Below are 20628 nucleotides of genomic sequence, written 5' to 3'. Positions count from 1 at the left end.
TGAGCTGAAGCTAGTGTGACGGAAAGCCTTAGGAACAAAGTCCAGCGATCTGTGAAGCAGCCAGAGGCTTACAGTCTCTTGAAATCTGTAACTGATGTAGGTTGTTGCTGAGTCATGTTGAACTCTTTGCAACCCCATGGACTGTAGACCCCCAGGTTCCTCTGTCCATGGGATTTCCCAGGCAAGAATACTGGAGCAGGTTGCCATTTCCTTCTCCAAGTTGATGTAGGTACTCAGCAAGTTATGTAAAGGCCTCCAATAAATCCTCTTTCATAGGATGGTTCAGTAAAAGAGGCAGGTGCGCTTCAAATTTAAGAAGACTCAATTCAACCAAAAGAGTCAGGGCAGGACTACTTGGGTCCCTGAAGATGTGCTGCTTTGTGAGCAGACCAGCCACCACTTGCGGCTCATTCCCCCCGCCCTGTACGCTGGGCTTCTCTCCTCTCTCTCCACCCACCTCCTGCCCTAGGTACCCTTCTTTATTTTTATTTTTAAAAATTTTTAATTAAAATAATTTTTTTTTGGCCGCACCATGTGTCATGAAGGATCTTAGTTCCCAGACCAGGGATCAAACCTGTGCCTCCTGCATTGAAAGCACCAAGTCTTAACCACTGGACCACCAGGAAAGTCCCCTGGGTCCCCTTGTAAGCTACCATCTCATCCACCCCCGCTTCCACCCCTGTGATGTCAAAATTCTGCAAAACTTTAAAACAGACTCTGTTTTTGTCAATGGCTGAGAATGTGTATCCCCAGAAAAGATTATAAAATTAAGAGAGAGCAAAAGAGGGTAGAGCCAGTTTTCCCCTCTGCTTCAGTTGCAGTGGAATTAAAACCAATGAATCAGGCTGGGGGTGGGGGGGGAGGAGATTGATACCAGATGATAGAGACAGTGTCACTGCTTGGTGGGGGTAACAGAGAGTAGTACCCGGGGTCAAGCATATGAAATGAGAAGCATGACCTAGAATGGGAGCTTCCCAGGTGGTGCTAGTGGTAAAGAACCCTCCTGCCAATGCAGGAGACATAAGAGACATGGGTTTGATCCCTGGGTCAGAAGATCCCCTGGAGAAGGGCATGGCAACCCACTCCAGTATTCTTGCCTGGAGAATCCCATGGACAGAGGAGCCTGGCAGGCTACGGTCCATAGGGTCACAAAGAGTTGGACATGACTGAAGTGACTTAGCATGCATGACTTAGAATGATTACTGGATCTCTCACTCCTCTGCTTAAGGTCATTTCATCACCTTCGGACGGCTTCCCATCATCCATGGCATGAAATCCCTACTCCCTGACACGGACCACAAGGCCTTTCTAACTAACCTCCTCTCTGCCATCCACACTGAAGATCTTCCTGCAGTTCTCACAGTGCCTAGCTTGTTCCCATCTCTGGCTCATCCTTACTCTGGCTCTTCTAACATTCAACTGCAGCCTGGTTGGGAATCTTTACATTTTTCCATTGATATAACTGCATGGTAAATCTTATTACTGCTGCTGCTGCTGCTGCTGCTGCTAAGTCGCCTTAGCTAAAATGTATGAAATCTGCTCTGTGGGAAACACTGCATGATGTTACTGAGTCAGTGACTTAGAAGCCATTCAGGTTTTCTGTGGTCCTCAGATTTTAAAACTAAGAGGATAAGAGCTTCCCTTGACTCCTGTCCAATTTTGCTTCTCTGTGTGATTCAGGAAGGCGGACGAACCAAGAGCCACCGATACTGGCCCAAACTGGGTTCCAAGCACAGCTCAGCCACCTATGGCAAGTTCAAGGTCACCACAAAGTTCCGAACAGATTCTGGTTGCTATGCAACCACAGGCTTGAAGGTCAAGCACCTTCTGTCCGGGCAGGAAAGGACCGTGTGGCATTTGCAATATACTGACTGGCCAGACCACGGCTGCCCAGAGGATGTCCAAGGATTTTTGTGTAAGTTTTTGCTTCCCAGTCGGAGTTTTACCAACAGCATATATGGTCTTATCAGTTGGAGGTGAAATGAAAAGAGAGGATACTTTCTCTTAGGTGGTGAAAGTATTATAACATTGAAGTATATAGTACTTTATATAGTGTGTGTAGAGCAGAGAAGATTAATACTTGTATTCTCTTTACCATTGATGCAGTGAGCTAAATATGGTAAACTAATTGGTTCTACCTTGATTTAGACCTTTAGTACCTATTCTGATACACAGCACGTCCTGGAACCTTGGAAACATGCTAAATAAAATAAGCCAGATAGAGAAGGACAAATGCTGTGTGATTCCACTTATGTTGATTTACCCAGAATAGGCAACTTAATAGAGATAGCATTATCGAGGTTACCAGGAGCTAGGGGGAAGGGGAATAGGAAGTTATAGTTTGATAGATACAAAGTTTCTGTTTGGGACCACAAAAAAGTTCTGTAATTGGATAGTGGTGATGTTTGCAGAATGTTGTAACTAGACTTACTGTCACTGTATACTTAATGTTATGTACTTTTCGAATGATCAGAGTGGTGCATTTTATGTTATGCATTAAATATATTTTACCACAATAAAAAAAAACACAGAGCAATAAAGAAAAAAAGAAGACTTTAAAACTTTCTCAGGAGGATTTATATCTCAGAAGCCTTGCATTTCCTACAGCAGTAAATCCTCATCAGTACTTTCTCATACCTATGATTAAAGATAGGTGGCTACCTATAAAGATAATTATTGACATCAGCCTGGAGTATTCGAAACTGCCATTTTCAGATTCATTCATTTATGTATATTTTTCAAGTTATGATCATCTTAGAAACGAATTCATCCAGATTGTATGCAGGAGCTGTTTGAAAGGCCAGCACCTGGGCCTGTGTGTCCACCATGTGCCAGACACTGAATCCGGCTCTTAGCATGCAGAGATGAAACGGTCTCTGTTTTAAAGGCTCTCTCAGTCTTCTGATGAAGGCAGCCCAGTGATCACAGTCTGGGGTGAGAGCTGATGCCTCTGGTGCTAGCTGTAGCACCCCCTTTCCTTTCCACAGACGCCCCTAAACATCCTGCACTTGTGGGAAACCCCACTGCTTCCTCACCCAGCTAGGAAGGAGGTCCGAGGGTGCCCTGCAGATTATTGATTATATACCTGCTAAGTTGTTGATTCACCAGCTGGCAGAGGACCTGTGACCACCACAAAGGGAGGATGTTGAATGCCAAAACCTTGATTTTCCTTTTGATAACTCATTGAGAATAGGAGGGGTGGGGAAGAGAAGTGAGAATAAGTTTTCAAAAACCTAAAAGTGCCATTTCACAAGTCCAACTAGAAAGACTCTGATGTGGGTATTTCATTCCCCATTAGTGTGCTGATGGCTCTTGAGGAGTTGGACACTGAAAGTAAGAAAGATGATTGGACTCACAGGACCTAGAACAAGATCTAGAGTGGGTTAGTGGTTTGCCTGAGGCCCGACAGTTACCTATAGCTCTAAATATTAATAAGGAGCATGGTGACCTCTGCAGAAGTTTCTTTCTTCGTAACAGTGTGCTTTTTATTCTTTTTTGGTAATCTTTTGCTAATTGCTATTAGAAGCAAGACTTAGAAATTGGAACCAATAAAAGTAAATCCATCAGATGGTTGACTAACAGCTCTGATAAAAGACTGAGTTTATAAGATGGCTAAAATTACAATCAAATCTTTTAAATCTGAGCCAGTTTAAGAAATGTAAATCTAAATTACTGAAAAATAGAGAAAAATTTTAAATAGTATTAATTAGTTTACCTTTCTAAGAAACTCAGGACAAGTGTGCTGAGCAGAGTCTTAGAAATGATGGCTCTTTAGGTCATTAAGAATTTTAAGAGATTTTTGTTTGTGTTTAAATTAGATTGCCTGGATGCAGAGGAACTGGGTCAAACTGTCTTCCAGCCTCCAGAGGTCTTCACTGAGTTACAGCTCAAGAAACTTTATTAATATGATTGCTGGAGAAAGAATTCATTGAAATCTAATTTCTCTGTGTTTCATGAAATTCCATTTGATAGTGGCATCTGTTTTATTGATCAATATTCTTTTCACTTCTCTCCTTAAATTTAACACAAGAAAAACCTTGTCTCTTGTATGTGAACATTGCCTGCCATCAGAGAATGTTCATTGCCTAATATCTCTGGGAAAAAAAAATTGTGAAGGGGATTCCATGCTCAGTATTTAGCTCATGTTGGTACAAATAGCAACTACTTTATGTAGTCACCTCAGATTGCCTTCCGTCTTGTTTTGTTCTCTCATTTTACGTCACTGATGGTGGTAGTAAACGTTCATTTGGGTAAAACTACTTCAGATTACTAATTAAATAAGGTTATAAAGGAAATTAGGAGTTCTTAGTCATTGTATATAATCTGGCGCTTTTACATTATCAGAATGGTTTGAATACAGTTTTTTTCGCAGTCTGAATTTTTCTCCTCATTTGATTTTACACTGCTGCACTGGAACGAGATTTTCTGAGCATCAAGAACCTTCAATTCTGCTTCTTCCCGAACTATAAAAATGTCAACTACGAATTGACTTTTTCTGATTCTTAGACTGTACAAGGATTACAATTATTCTTTTCCCTTTTTTTGTGATCATGAAAAAAAAAAGTCTTTAAGGTTTAGATTGACTAATTTTTCATTTGTGACCAACTGGAATATTAAACAGTTTCTTGCATAGCCCTGTGGGGCCAGGCAGATGTTGGAAGCAATGAGGGAGGTGGCACCCCCCCCCAACCCACACATTGCCTCCAAAAAAGGGGGGGCCATTACCTTGAGCTACTCACGTAACCACAAGGGATCCAAGCTGAAAACCAGGCTCCCCAAAGTCTATTTTAAAGTCTGAAAATGGAGTCAAGCCTCGCTGATGTTCACTCGCTCAGTGAAGGGAAGGAGGAAAGGGCAGATGGATGCTCTTCCCACCAGAAATTGGCTCTGACAGGCGGGCGTTTCAAGGGGACCTAGCTGGTGTTCTGATCCCAGTCTGTTAATAGTAGGAATTGCTGTAAGTAATGTCGAGAATCATCTGCTTGGGGGACTTTGGGATTTGCAGAGGGGAAAACAGAATTTAATTTTTAAAAAAGAACTATTTAATTTAAAGAACAAATTCTCCCTTGGACTAATTGACTCCCAGCTGGTCCTTTCTGGATCCAGGACTGTACAGTGGGTACCAGCCAAATAATTAGTGTCTTGTAAGAACTGTAAATTATTGTCACTTAAAAAAAAAAAAATTCACCGTCATTTTTGCCCCCCTCACTTGTATGCAAAGCCATGGAGGACTTCAGTGACGAGATTTGCATTTTGTCTTGCAGCCTACTTGGAGGAGATCCAGTCAGTCCGTCGCCATACCAACAGCATGCTGGAAGGCACCAGGAACCTGCGCCCCCCGATCGTGGTCCACTGCAGCGCCGGGGTGGGGAGGACCGGCGTGGTCATCCTTTCTGAGCTGATGATCTACTGCCTGGAGCATAATGAAGTAAGTCTCTCCGAGCTTCTGAATCGTTCCCCTTGGGGGCCAGGCTACACCACGGCCAACCTTTGACCTGTGCCCTTCCATTTCCACTGCTTAGTTTCTTCTCTTGACAAGAGTTTTCCAGACCCGTGATTCCCACTTGGGCTCTGACATTTACAATCTTCCTTATCTTCTTTCCCATTCATTGCTCTGTGTAGAGACCCAAATAATATAGAAGAGTGCAAAGTGTAAGAAAGGAAACATTTAGAAAATCGGATCGTCACTGGCATCAACTTCCAAAAGCCTGCAGTGTTTTTTGTAGAAGGTCTGGTTTTATTGTGGGTAATTCTCCATGGTGGGTTATTCAGTCCACATAGTTTAGATGAGTCTTAAGCATTTCTGGGATGTATTTTGGCTTGACTCCTCCGTGAAAATGTGTGTATTTTAAAAACCTGTTTCATTCTTCAGAGGGAGGTTTCATTGAGGAGGCTGTTTGCTCTTGTCTAGGTTGGCAGTGGTGTGTAGCAGAGCTGGGTGGATGACCTGAGGGTACAGACATGGCCTGCCTTTGCCCAGGCTAGGCACGTTCGGGGCTTTCCCGCTAGACGCGGGCTGTGGCTATTTGTGCCCACATGGCACATGGCATTCCCTTCTTGCTATAGGTCAGAGTTACACTGAGGGACTTTTGATTTTGTGGAGATGAGAAAACAGCAATCAAAGGCTAAAGACCAGTTCATCTGCCTTCTATTCTCATGAGGCTTTAGGGGGTTTAAATGGCTTTAATTTTTTTTTTTTTTTCTTAGCTGGATTCTTCATAGCAGCTTGTGTCAGTTTTCTGATTTTAGAGATGACGATACCGAGGGCCAGAAACAATCGAATGACTTGCCCAGTGCCAGGTGGCTCTTAAGCACTGGTGCCAAGGTTTGAAATGAGGTCCTTCACTTCCTGGCCCCGAGTTATTTCTTGTCTTCACTCTGCCTCCAAACGCCGAGTGTCATTTGGTTCTTGTTCAATTTCCAAATTGTATAACTTGGCGAATCAAAGGAGACTTTTGAAATGGTAGTTTTAAAATCAGGAGATGTTATCATGGACATTCTGTGAAGGAATTTATCCAACAATATGTATTTGCTCAGTAGCATCAGTGGTTTGAAAAATCAGATTAAATATTGCCCCATGAAATTTATTATATTGATACGTCTAGGAAAACAGTCAGTGCCTAGTTTAAACATGTTCAAAGGATGTTTTAAGTTCCCTGCCTATAAAAAGTTATTTTTGGAAACTTTCAGCCTGTACGTATGAATGTTTATGCTGCTAAAAAGTAGAAGAGGAATTATATCAATGTGGCCTGTTGTTCAAACAAACAAACATTCTGTTGGGGAATGAAATGCCCATCACGGAATCAGTTGAGTCTACATCACAGAAATCTCATCATCTCCTGTGAGTTTTTATCCTTTTTTCTCACAGAAGATTTCTGGGTTGTTTGCTTCCCTGTCACTGCTAGAAATCTCTAGGAGTTTCTATTAGAATAATGGCTTACCACTGAGTCGCAGATGCACTCAGTGCTGGGAAGATGGATTGAGAGACAGTGGAAACGGAGTACGTATGACTGCAGCGTATCCCAGCTCCCCTGGTGGCACCAGTGGGTTCCTGGGGAGGAGAAAGGGCCTCATGGTCCCCGCTCCACTTAGAGATCTTGTCCTCATGTCAGTTTCTTTGACAAACTTCCCTTCTTTTCTCCATTCCCCACGTACCCTCCTGTGCTCCCCCTTCCTCCTTTTCGACTATGAGAAGCTATTTTCTCTGTCTTGTCTGACATGGAGGATCTCTCTGTTCTGTGCGCTCTTTGGAGACCCATCAAAGACTGAGCCTCACTAATGCAATGACATGAAGGCTCATCGATCACCAGATGTCATTGGCCCAGGGGAACATAAATAACACGTGTCAGAGCCAGCTTGGTGCAGAGTGAGGGATGCGGCCACAAGCACCCTGTATGGACTTGGTGAAGGCTTGGGGGGATTAGACTCTCCACGGGGTTTATCCAGACATAGCGGATTTCCTCAATGCCTAGTTGCATGCCAGAACATTCTTTACAGGAACCTGTGGTCAGTCCAAAAACGACTTCTGTTCCCATTGATATTCCAAGATAGCAAGATGACTCATATTTTTCACTTCCCTTCCCCTAGCACAAATATAGTCAGCCTTATCTGTGCCGTTTCCCATAACTGCTATTGGTAGATGGCTAGGGAGAAAAAAATTCTCTACTTGTTCTGCTTCAGGCCTGTCTAGTAAAATTCAAACCCTTACTTTAGGAGTGGGACCACGTTGCTTTGTTTTTTTAAACAAAAGATTTTGCTAAATCAGTATAAAATCGAGTGTCCCATTTTTCCCCTGTCTAAACTTTCCCATCTCCTTTTCCTGTCTTCTGGATCTCGGATACTTTATGTTTTAGTCGATAATCCATAGAGTTTGAATTTTCTCAGGGAGATGCTTTTTATCGGAGCGAAGAACCTTACTGTGAAGTTGGGCAGCTGTGAGGTAGCAACGGGAGGGGAGTCTCCGGGGCTGCCCTGAGAAGCTTCTGTGTGTCCTGTTGCCTTTGGTGACTGGGTGTTGGCTGTAACATTTCAATGCCCGTACATTTTTTTCCTCCAGAATGCACCAGTTTCATGGTTTGTGATCCTCTCTCCTGGCTGCCTGTCCCCGATCAGCTAGATTACAAGAGATCAGGTTCTCACTAGCCACATAGCAAGATGTCTGCTTTTCTCAATCGGTTACTCCCCCCTCCCCCGTTCATAGAGTAAGGGGAGAAAATGTCTCCTAAACAAGGTAGAGAAAGCATCAACGGCCTCCTGATTCCTTGAGTTAGGGACAATGGACAGCGGAGCCTGTGGGAGTGAATCTTCAAGGCAGGTTGAAGGATTTCATTGAGGACCAGGGGAACCTTGGTCTTGTCCCCAGACAGCCCCACATCAGCTAGTACACCACCCTTGAGTCAGCCTCGGGGCTGAGTCTTACAGGTCAGGGAGATGGTAGCGATCATGATGATAATGATGCTGGCAGAGATGCAAATGGACGTGATGGTGGCACCAAGAAGGTGGTGGTGACGATGACAGAGCGGGGAAGTTGGAGGCGACAGAGGTGGAATTGCAGGAGAAGGTGGAAGGAGAGGAGATGGTGGTGGTGGAGGAGGTAATATAGATGGTGAAGGGGCTGGTGACAATGACCAGCAGCATGAAAATATTATAATAACCACAGCTCACATGTGTCTAGCACCTACCACGTGCCAACACTGGGACTTCCCTGGTGACTCAGCAGTAAAGAGCCTGCCTGCAATGCAGGAGACTTGGGTTCAATCCGTGGGTTGGTCAGATCCCTGGGAAGAGAGCATGGCAACCCACTCCAGCACTCTTACCTGGAGAATCTCATGGACAGAGGAGTCTGGTGGGCTGCAGTCCATGGGGTCCCAAAGAGTCTGACGCAACTGAAGCAACTGAGCGCTTGTACACGCGCCAACACTATTTCAAGAGCCTTACAACTCATAGCCTTTACAGTGACCTTATGAGAGAGGCCCTACTAGTGTGTGCGAGCTTGCTAAGTCACTTCAGTCATGTCTCACTCTCTATGACCCCACAGAGGGCATGGCAACCCATTCTAGTATTCTTACCTGGAGAATCCCTATTAGAACCCACATCTAACAAAGAGAAACTGAGGCACAGGGAGAGGACCTCTTAGCTTCTATGTGACTCTGCCTCTCTTGTCAAAGCCTTTGATGGGCACGAGGTAGAAACAGTCTTATTCTGTCCTTACATTCAGGGCCCCACACAGAGCAAGGCTCATCGTGCATTGTGTTAATTGCTATGGAAGGTGCTCTGAGGTACTTTAGAATATAGTTTAGACACAGACCCACTAGTTACCATCAGAAGCTTATGGTCTAGGCTCTGTATTTTGACTAATAGTTTGAGGATTCACATGCTTTTTTCTCTTTCCTTATTACCAGGGACTTGTCCCTTTTAAATCTGTGGTGTGTGTTACTTAACTCGTTGTGGAGAAGCTCAACGAAACAGGACGGCATGTGTGGTATCGTAGCTACACACAATTTGGAAATAGCTGAAATGACTTTTGAAAGTAAAGGAGGAGAAGACATATGACTGAGTTTTTATTATTCTGTTTTCGATGCTTGCTGAGTCCTTGGTAGTTTCCTGGGTGTGGTTGTTCCCCTGGACTAAGGGCTCCCAGAGCAGGGGGGCGTGTGCCAAGGGCATGATGGCACCAGGACTCCATGGTGCTTCTGCCCCAGCTGGTCCAGGAGGATGGAAGTGACGGGAGGCGGGCCAGGGCTCCGGTGACCCACTGTTTTCATTCCTCTCCACTGCAGATCCTCAAAGGATTTACACACAGAATATTGTTAGTTAAAGGCGATCACTCCAAACAAGACTGGTGTCCAGAGATTGTGCTTTGACATTTTAAAGGTTTACACATAAATGATCTCACGTGGTTATACCCGAGGTCCTGCAAGATGGCAGGATGGGCACGGGTGTTCTTATTTCACTAAGACTGAGACACTGAGTAGTCTTTATCAAGAGCTCTTGTGTGCCAGACACTGTGCTAAATGCTTTACATGCGCCTCTTCACTTGATCCTGTGAGCTGGGTATGGTTTATCATCCCGTGTTACTGCTGAGGAACCATCACTGACTTGGTCAAGGCTACATGGCGTTAAAGGAAAGCATCCGTATCCTGATATCACAGAGGAAGAAATGACCCAAAACTGGCTTAAATCCTACCGTTGGGCCATGGTAGCCTTGAGAGGAACCAGTTGGGTTTAACTCCAGCCTCTTTGTCTTCTCTAACAGACTGGTCTGTATTTAAAATACCACGCCAGTGGTGCGGGACAGCCAGCTTCTCCAGCTGTAGCACGGTCTTTGACGGGGGTAACCTAGAGGGGGCGGTCTTTGGCTTCTTCCCGTACCTGTACAGGGGCCGTGAGTAAATACATTCCTCATTCCAGGTAAGGGAATGAGAAATGACCCAAGGGAAGCCCCCCCCAGCCCACCATCTCAGAATCTTTTCTTTTCTTGCAGAAGGTGGAAGTACCGATGATGCTGAGGCTCCTCAGGGAGCAAAGAATGTTTATGATCCAGACCATCGCTCAGTACAAGTTTGTCTATCAGGTCCTCATCCAGTTTCTCCAAAACTCCAGACTCATTTAACCCCCGCATCCCCGACGGCAGTTCCCAGAAGAGGGGCCCAGCTCCATCTCGCGGATGGGGAGACACCTCCAGACATCTGTTTCCCAGCAGGGCGCAGATGGCCGGAGCAGGCAGAGGCCATGGACTCCCTGAAGGCGGGAGCCAAGATCACTCACAAACATCGTGTACTATTTTATATGAGATAATTTATTTTTTCCTCCTTCGGGATAACTTGTGAATCATCCTATGGCAGTTTTCACAATAATATAGTTCTTTTCATTTGAACCACATTTTGACTGATCTACAGTGTAAATAGGGCTGTATGGAGGGAGGGTTGCCTCGTGCATCCTTTGGGGGGCAGAGGCAGAAGGGAACACATCTCTGGTGAGGTTGCAGCCAGATTTGTGACCAACCCTGAAATTAATCAGCCTTATTGCTCATATCCAAATCAAAGATGGCAAGAAAATGAGTACATCCTAAAATATAAAGCGCTAAGACCCTATTTCTAAAGGGGAAAAACAACACCATTCTCTTATATTGGGGCTTCCTGTGGCTTGATGGGGGCTTTCCAGGTGGCTCTAGTGGTAGAGAACCCGCCTGCCAAGGCAGGAGACGGAAGAGACACACGGGTTTGATCCCTGGGTGGGGAAGATCCCCTGGAGGAGGGCATGGCAACCCACTCTAGTATTCTCGCCTAGGAGAATCCCATGGACAGAGGAGCCTGGCAGGCTATAGTCCATGGGGTCACAAAGAGTCAGACATGCTGAGTGACCAAACTACAACACCGTTGTTCCCTGGTCACCGTCCTGAACTTCATAGGTTAGTACACAATAAAGCATGTTCCGGGTGCTTTCCCTCTTGCTGACTTTAGGGAATTCTTCTGTCATCTGGCTTTTCTTGGTACAACTTTTCAGTTGTGGCTTTGGTCTTAAAATTGACCTTTGTGGGTATTCCATGATGTATTCCTCCACTGCTTTTTTTTCCCCCTCTTGAGCTGTAAATACATGGAAAGAATGGCATCCAACCCACCAGAAGGAGTGCGCATTTGTGATTTCCAGTCACCACACAACAGTAGACAGGTGTGGAAGCTGATTCCCGATGGGCTTCTTTGGAGTATAAATCAACTTGGTTTCATACCTGGCCAGCTATGAAAAACTCAGTTTCACACCTGAGTCTGTATTTGGACTCAAGAGTATCTGGCGAGGGAGGGTCTCTTCCCTTCTCCTCCAAGGACTGAAGACTCAGTCAGGAGTAGAGCTTCTAACTGAGCCCCCTAGGGTCTGGAATTCTGCTGAATGATCTGAGAAAGGAAAACCACTGGGATGACATGTATTTTCAGTGGATCAGAGCTCATAGCTCTCACGAGGAGATGCTCAGAACACGGATCATCAGCAGGCAGAGAGGAACTTGTTTCCTTTCCTTAGAGACTTTCCATCCTTGGGATACTCTGCCGTTGATGTTTTAACGGTTGGTCTGCAGTTACTGGCTTATTGTTTGATTAACCACATCGGTATTCCTCTTTCCTCTCTCAGCCCCCGCATGGGCACTGTTGATGTCTCATGTGGGCAGCAAGTAGATGTGCAGTCTCTGAGCCCATCACTCTGGACCTCCTTTCAACTCACCCACTGTTGCCACTTGGTGCCAAGGGAATATTCCTGAACGCACAAAATGTAGAGAAGAAGTAGGTTTGGTATCCAACTTCCTAGCCAGAGTTTATATTGAAACCCAAAGGAAAACATTTAAAAGTGATTCCCTGTATTTTGTTTTTAAAAACAAATGCTTTTGGTCCTTGAGCCCGTTTTGCATTCCTTTTTGCATCTCCAGTAAATGCCAACCTATCTCCTGTTAAATTAGCAGCAGCCATTTAAAGTCCTTTCAGCGGCATCTGCATCATAATTGCCCAGAGATGCTTTATATCTGGGAAGCAAGCCAAGGAATAAACCTTGAAGCAAAGTGTATTAAATTAGTTATCTAGTTAGGGCTTTTGGAATGAGTTCCTGACGACATATCAAGTCTGAAGCTGGGGCTGCCGGGGTCTGTTGCTGCAGTGGGGAGAAAATAAAAAATGGAGGGGGGATAAAAAAGACTCTATGTCACCACAAGGCCGCCCAACACTTTCAGGCCTCTGGGTTTGCAGCTTTCCCGGTTGAAATGTCTTGTTTCTTTCATCCGTCTCATTTGGATGCGCTGACCCAGGGTTTCTGCTTGTTTGCTGTGGTCCCTGGACCAGGGGGAGCTGAGTTTGATGTCTTCATCCTTGAGCTAGGCTGAGGCTGCCAGCAAAGCCAGACCATGTCCTGCTGTGCTTTACTGGAATCCTGAGGCTCTAAGGAGACACCACCTTTTGGCTGTATTTATCTTTAGACCCATCTCTTTCTCTGGATGGGAAGCAGATAAGGATTTGGTGGCTTTATGCAGGGATGCCAATCGCTGGTCCCTTTATAGGCAAGGAATTGAGTTCCTCCCCTCAGCTGGAGAGAACAGTAAGGTCAGGGACATCTCCACGTGGACTGCTTTGAGTAATAAACTTCAGAGAATTTTACATTTGTGGTCCTAGATTGAGAAGCACGACTATTTTTTTGACTGTTGTTAGTCATCTGCCTCCAAGTCCCTTGGTCCTCTGGCACCTTCCTCCATCGGCCTGGATAGAGGGTCCTTGTGGGCTCTGCTGGGTGGGGTCCTGTGGCTTATCCATTGGCTGCCCAGGACACATTTAACCTTTATCCTGCCTACACTCAGCTCTTTCTATAAACACTGATGGCTACAGTAAGTCAGCACTCTGATCCAGCTGCCGACCTTTCTTATCCTTTTCCAGGTTGACTCCTGTGAAATTTCCAGGATTTGGACCATTTTTTAAATTTACAATGACAGAAAATTCACTTGGATCAACCTAATATGTATAGTTTGTTTCTTCCCCTTGATTAGTGTGGATCCCAATGCGCCATATGTCTTTTCTCAAGAGCTAATGAACATGAAAGCGTGTACGCTGGCTTCTTTCTGTGGACCTGTGGCCTTGCCTCAGCGACCCTTGCCTCACTTGGTGAGTGGGCTGTCTCCTGGGGCTTGGAGGCACACTTTGCAGAGATATCAGTGCACTTTGGATTCTCGTAAGCAGGGCTGGCCATCAGGCACATGTCTGGGGGTTTTCAGCTGTTGTTCTTTCTTCATGTATAGTCCATATTAGCTGCCCTCAGCCCAGTGGTTATGGAACATAATCTGTGGGCCCAAAGGTGTCCAGAGTGACAAAGCGAAATGTGCTTTCAAATCTCTTCCCCACTTCCAGTCGTGTGTATGATGGAGAAAGTGGGTAGAGTTATTGATTTTTTGGGGGGGCGGGGAGGAATCTGTCAATCAATTGAGGTCAAGGGGTGGGTAAGCACAGGGGCCTTCTAATATGTTTGCCAGGGAGCTTAGATTCAAGGAATGGGGATTGAGTCACAGGCATATCAGTGTTAATTTACTCTTCATTCCTCTTTCATGTTGGGAATAACTGTCAGCATCCTAGAGTAAGAAACTTCCAGAAGCACCAAGTAATTCCTGTTGGGCTGTTAAGGTGGCTCTTTGTGGGAATTCAGTTTCCTCATGTTTTACCAAAGATTCTTCTGTAACTGTGTTTTGTTTTATGGCCTATGGATTTTATCAGGCATTTATCATGCTCTTATTTAGCCATTTCTTTTTGTGAGCAAAGTAACAATTCATCTAGCACTGCTTTCCAATGGAGAAGGGTGGGGTTTTCATGGAGACTGCACAAAATTTCCATTGGTCTAGAACTTTATGGGTGACAGACTAGTTGGCCCTATAGGGTTGAAATAGTCTTAGTGGCCCTACCGGGTGGGATCTCCAGGACGTTAAGATTATGTTTGACACTTCTGAGCTCTGAGCAAGGTAGCAGAGTGGTCCTTCTCTGCCTCAGCTTCTAAGACATTTGGGGGCAGAAGACCTTACTGTTGAAAGGAGCAGCAACATTCCTGGGAGAAATGGGCAGATGTATTCAATCAATTTCTGCCAACTCATATGTATTACCCTGAAAATTGCTGTTCTCAGGGTCCTGAGAAACTCAATGACCTGCTTGCCCAATACTCAACCTTTATCCTGCCTGCTCTGAGCTTTTGAATTTCCATTAGAAACTCAGATGGGTAGGTGTTTTTACCAGCTCACTGCTTTACTTATTTTTTCCAGCTTCTTATAGCTGCATCTTCTTTCTCAAGGCCAGACTAAAAAGTTCTCTATTCAAACGGCCATGAGGCTGGCATTGAATATCTGGCATCCAATCGATGTCACAAGACTGCATAATTTATTGTTGTTTGTGCTGTAAAAGGGAGGATGCGCATCAGTTCCTATTGTTCAGCTTCAGTCAGCCTTCCCATTTTAAAAATAAATTCAAGGACATTTTAAGGCAGGAGGGCATGAGCCGATGGGCAAGCCTGACCATGATATGAGCGTCTGTCTAGAAAGTGTCTGTTCCCTCTGCCATGCTTCGGGCCATCAAGACCATTCTTTCCCCAAAACACCAGGAGCTTGCCCAGAGAAGAGCTGTAAATGGGGGGAGGAAGAGGAAGGCTTTTTAGATCAGCTTTGGAGTTGCTATCAAAACGTTCTGGACTCACAAAGAACTTTTTGAACTCAGGGGTGTCTCTCCTACTCCGTCCTTCTCTGCAAGGTCAGAGGGGTGGAAGTGAGGCAGCACTCCTAGGCAAGACCTCACTGCAGTGGGAAGATCGGTTCCACCCTCGCTGGTCGTTTTAAACTGTGTCCTTGCTGTTGTGGGAGAGCTTGACGAACGTTCTGGGTTCCGATGCCTGCCTCGATCCACTGCTCAGGAAGACCCCTCCCTTTGCTTGCTAGTGGCCCTCCCTTTGCTGGCAGCCTTTTCAGCAGAATGTTTTGCTCATCCACATGGCTCCGGAGTTAGCCATCGCAGCTCCTGGGCGTCTTGACTGTGTCTCTCCTGGGGGCCCCCGGGTGGCTGCAGAGTGGAGCACCCCCTTCCCAGCATGCCGTTTTTGTAATCAGGGCATGAGAACCAGGAAGATGTCAATACATAACGGCAGTTCCCTGGCTCACTTGAGAGCACAGGTGGGAATACTTTCTGATGTCACCCTCTCCTTTCTAAGAGCACCCCGCGTGCCGATCTTTCCTTTTCTCATTTACTTTTATGGAGCAGCTCTCGACAGCAACACCTTTTCCTTCCTTACCTTCCTGATGCAACCCTTACAAAACAGTTGAATCTAGTCATAGGGAATCACTCTATAAAATCTCTCAAAATTATAAAATTAGGAAATCTAATTATCTTAACATGCTTCTATAGTTTCACAAAGTAAAATCTGGCATTTACATGGTTTCAAGGAATAGAATCTAGCAAATGGAAGTAACCAGAATGAAAATAGCCAGGTACTGTCAGCAGCCAGGAAGCTGACCTTCCACCCTCTCTTTCCCCTTGGTGATTGACACTATCGTTCAGGACTAGAAAGGAATGAAAGAAAAGCTGGATGCGATGATCAGTCCTGTTTGAACAAAGATTGCAGCAGTCTCTCAGGCTTATTTTGAGGTGACCTTCTATGGATCCCCAGTGGCTGCCTTTGGCATAATGATACGCATGTGGTCAGATCGTCTCCAGCCCCTTCCTGCAGACCGTGTTCCTTTCATCATGGCCTCTACACAGCCTAGCCCGTCTGGTGAAACGGGTGAAGCTCTGGGCTCTTTGCAGACTTTTTACAAGCTGCAAGGCTGTCTAGGGAGGGGCAGGATTGCTATTCATCCAGTCTGTGATGGGACCTTTCTTCCCAACCTCCTCCTCAAGGGAAACAGAGAGGCCACCTTACCTGACAGAGGTCTTGGGGACAAGCCTGGAAACATTGGATTGGGGTCTTTCTGTGCCTTGGGGTGGAACTGTTTTGCTAACAGCTCAGGAATCCTGCTCTGAGTTGAGCTCGGCTGGCTCTCAGAGCAGAGGTGCCTGGTAGTCTCAGCATTTCTCAGGGGCCGCTCACCTCCCTGAATTGCAGTGTTAGCTAATAAATACCTTCAGCTTGGAACTGAGAGCTGTAATTCAGAGCCATTTTCTGCCCCCAATGTGAACATTGTAAAATGTTACTGCAACTTCCTTTGACTGAACTTTCTTGCCAGTTTGGAATCTTTAAAATCTATCAAACTTACCCTTTCACAAGTAAGGTTACTCTTCATCAGAGATGATTTCCTGTGTATGTCCTTTGTTCCTTCAATAGTCAACTGACTTGCTTGAGGATATATATGTAAATGGGATAAAAAAGGGTTTACATATGCAGATGACTATTAAATATGTAACCTTATATAACCTGTGTTACATCAAGTAACATGCTAATCTGTTTCACTGGACTATAATTGTGCTACTTAATTCAGTATTTTGAAGTTTTCCTTGGTCTCTGTCTTTAATATGTTGTCAATTGTTATATCATTCAAGCCAGTTGACATTTAATAGGCCTCATTTCGGATGTACAGACAAGTCCCTAATGTAGAAACCGGTCTGTTCTTAAGGTTCTTGAGTCAGTCCACGGAAGCCTTCTGACATCCAGCACCACTGAACTGCAGGGCTCTCAGCCGCACGTGGCTGGCTGGCATGGGCTGACCTGGACATGTAACCGCCTCTCGAGTTACTGCTGTGAGACATGCATTCCAGAGTGGGGACTTGGGATCCTGAGAACACATTCTTCTCCCCGAGGTGTCCACTTGCTACCGTGCAAGATGGAAGTCCAGTCTCATTACAACAAGCTAGTTGTAAGGAGAGGGGGAGGTGGAGACGTTTATAGGATATTCCCTGAGTTGGGGAGTGATTAATATTCACATGTCAACTTTACTTTTATAGACTCTCTCTCGATGATATTAAAAGCCTTAAATAAATCTATGCATGCTCTTCTATGTGCTTTTTTTATATCAGTAAATAAGCTTATGCTTGCCAGTTTTATACGCAGTTATGAAGTGTATGAAACTGACTTTTGACAGTATTTTTGCACTGTTTCTTACCTGTTTTTATAAAGTCTTTAGATATTGGTCCTGGTTGTGTATTGTTTTATGTTCTCACTGCCCTTGTCATTGCTGTAAAATGTTTCATATGTGCCTTTACAAATGTGAGATCTTTATTCTAACCTTTTTTGTAAAAGATATCTATTGACTTCCAAATGCAATAAACTTTTTTTTTTTTTTTCAGAGAAAACAGTTGAATCTTTTCTGTACTCTGTATGTTTTGCCTTAGTTGAAAGCATCTGCTTACTTTTAGGATTATTTTCATAGGCAAATGTGCCTGGGAAAAACCTGCTTTTTAACTTCTTTAAAGCCCATTTATTTCTACCCACTTTTCATTCCTGTATAACACGCTGAAGAATTAGTTTGAAATTTCCCAAAGTCATCATTGTTAGAACAAAACGTGAAAGGGGTAATTGCTAAGTAAATGGAGTGTGAAGAGCCTAGAAATGGGGCTTTCTCACTGCTAGTGATAACCCTTATTAAATGCCAAGAATGTGCTGCCCCACCCCACTGCCATTTATTCAGATCCCAATCTGTCAGAGAAAAGACAGGCAGAGGCTGCCATAGAAAACCCAGATTCTTGGTTTTGTCTTTCAAGTTTATTAACAGCATGACTCTTCTCTTTAAAAAATGGCTTCCCAGGTGGCGCAGTGGTAAATAATCTGCCTGCCATGCAGGAGACACAAGAGATGATGCAGGAGACACAAAAGACGTGGATTCGATCCCTGGGTCGGGAAGATGCCCTGGAGGAGGGCATGGCTACCCACTCCAGTATTCTTGCCTGGAGAATCCCATGGACAGAGGTCCAGGGGTCGCAAAGAGTCAGACATGACTGAGCAGGGCAGAGCACAGCCCTGGCCCGTATTTTCAGCCAACTGATCAACTGCCATAGAGTCTCACAGGGAGCCCCTAGTGATGTGGGTGGACACTTCATGTCTCTTCATTGAGTAACAGGGCACTATAACCACTTCAGCGACTAACCCACTTTTGAACCCTATCACTGTACAAGGAGTCACTCACCCACAGAGGCATCCCGTCTTGTTTCACGTCATGAAGATGGGAGGCACCATAAGCCACACGGGGTGACAGGAGACCCAAGCAAACTTCACTAAACACACGGGTCTCTGCATAGAAGCTGACCGTGGCAACAAGACAATGATACGTCTTCAAAAGAAAAATGACACTGTGTTTGAAAAGAAAAGCTGAGAGGAGATCCTCAGAGCCTCAGCTCCCCTCCTCTCACAAACACCCCCAAAATGACAACTGTCTGGAGCACCACCACTGATGAGCAAGCTGGAACCCAGCAGCAAAGATCTGCAACTAAAGACACGAGAGAAGGAACCGCCAACGGAAGGAGCAGCAGGGGCAGATCATCAAGCGCCACACTCCCTGGGTCCCAGGGTGACCCACAGACTGCAAAGTAACTCGAGTGCAGTGCTTCTCCCACAGGAGTGAGGGGTCTGAGCCCCCCACCTCCCGCCTGGGGGTCCTGCACTAGGAGGATAAGCCCCCAGAGCACTTGGCTTTGAAGGCCCATGGGGCTTAATTTCAGCAGCCCCACACAGGACTGGGGGAAACAGAGACTTCACTCTTTTTTTTAAATTTTATTTTATTTTTAAACCTCAAACACTGTATTAGTTGCCAAACATCAAAACGAATCCGCCACAGGTAGGATGGTGTGGGGAGGGAGGAGGGAGGAGGGTTCAGCATGGGGAGCACATGTATACCTGAGACTTCACTCTTAAAGGGTGCACGCAAAACCTCTCACACTTCGGGACCCAGCAAAAAGCAGCAATTTGACAGGAGCCTGGGCGACACTTAGCTGCAGGTCTTGAGAGGCAGGGATGGCCATGGCTTATCCTGCAGATATAGACACTGGCGGCAGCCATACTGAGGGGCATTCTACCACATGGACATTGGGGCAGGTTCCATCGTGGGATCCTCCCTCCAGCTCATTAGTGCCAAAACTGGGCCCCACCCAACTGCCTGTAGGGGCCAGCGCTGGGCTGCCTTGGGCCAACCAGCTAACTGGGGAAGTGACCCAGCGTCATTCATTAGTACACAGGCTGCCTAGAAGCTTCCTGAGCCCACAGCCACCTCTCGACACACCTTTAGACCGGGCCCTGCCCACCAGGAGTCCAGCACCCACCTCCATCCGCCAGCAGACAGGCCCCAGCCCTGCTCTAGCCTCCAGACCAGCCTTCCTCACCAGGGGGCAGATACCACACCAAAGAAAACCACAGTCTTGCAGTGGATTGAGTTCACCCAAAAGAGAGACCAGACCCTCCCCTGGAATCAGCCGGTCCCTGACACTGCCCACTAGCAGGGCAGCACAAGCTTTCAGACACGCAGACCCCACCCAACCGTGGCAGTAACCGGTCTCCAGTGAGTCTCCAGTAACCAGACCCAGGAACTGGGTCTCCCCCGGCCCTGGCAGCAATCCAGCAACAGCGCTGGGGTCTCCGAGCCCCGTAACCAAACGCCAGGACCCAGCTCTGCCTACCGGTACCCCAGCACTAAGTCCAGGGCCTGGCGTCACCCACCAGGGGCCAGGCCGCAGCCCTGGCGGCTTCTGGGCCCTGACTGCCCACCAGTGAGCCAGCACCAGCCCAAGGCCCACGAGGGTTCCACGGCCAGCTGCCTCAGGACCAGGCCCCACTAACCAGCAGCATCCATACAAGGCGGGATGACACCTGACCAGACTAGGGGCCAAACTTAGCAGACCACCCACATAGCCCCCCAAAAGAAGGATACATGCAGCCCTCTTAGGGGGAACTCCTAGAGCATACAGCTTGGGCAACGAGAGGGGGAGTGTTCTGCTGGGAATCAGAGGACGTCTCCTACAGAGGGCCACTTCTCCAAGGTTGAGAAACGTAACTAAGCTACCATACACATAAAATATAAACAGCAATTCAGACAAAATGAGGTGGCAGAGGAAGATGTTCCAGACAAAGGAACCAGACAAAGACGCCAGAAGAACTAAGTGAAGTGGAGATAGGCAATCCACCAGAGAAAGCATTCAGAGTAATGACTGCAAA

The 20628-nt window shown here is 46.0% G+C and overlaps 1 protein-coding gene across 5 annotated transcripts in view; it reads left to right on the top strand.

Moving 5' to 3' along the window:
- PTPN14 (protein tyrosine phosphatase non-receptor type 14) overlaps nucleotides 1-10881 on the top strand; it is a 190279-nt gene extending 179398 nt beyond the window's left edge. For 4 of the 5 annotated variants that reach the window (XM_044942707.2, XM_006074263.4, XM_044942703.2 and 1 more), the window contains 3 exons: nucleotides 1681-1915; nucleotides 5265-5428; nucleotides 10484-10881. In XM_044942707.2, coding sequence (XP_044798642.1) covers nucleotides 1681-1915; nucleotides 5265-5428; nucleotides 10484-10612 — 528 coding nt within the window. In that variant the 3' untranslated portion in view covers nucleotides 10613-10881. The remainder of the gene's footprint in view (nucleotides 1-1680; nucleotides 1916-5264; nucleotides 5429-10483) is intronic. The other variant, XM_044942708.2, reaches the window with a different exon arrangement.
- The last annotated feature ends 9747 nt before the right edge of the window (nucleotides 10882-20628 follow it).

The sequence above is a fragment of the Bubalus bubalis genome, chromosome 5, assembly GCF_019923935.1.
Source record: "Bubalus bubalis isolate 160015118507 breed Murrah chromosome 5, NDDB_SH_1, whole genome shotgun sequence".
In the NCBI taxonomy this organism is placed as follows: Eukaryota; Metazoa; Chordata; class Mammalia; order Artiodactyla; family Bovidae; genus Bubalus; species Bubalus bubalis.
Note: the sequence above shows the minus strand (reverse complement) of the source record. Positions and strands in the feature narration are given on the sequence as shown.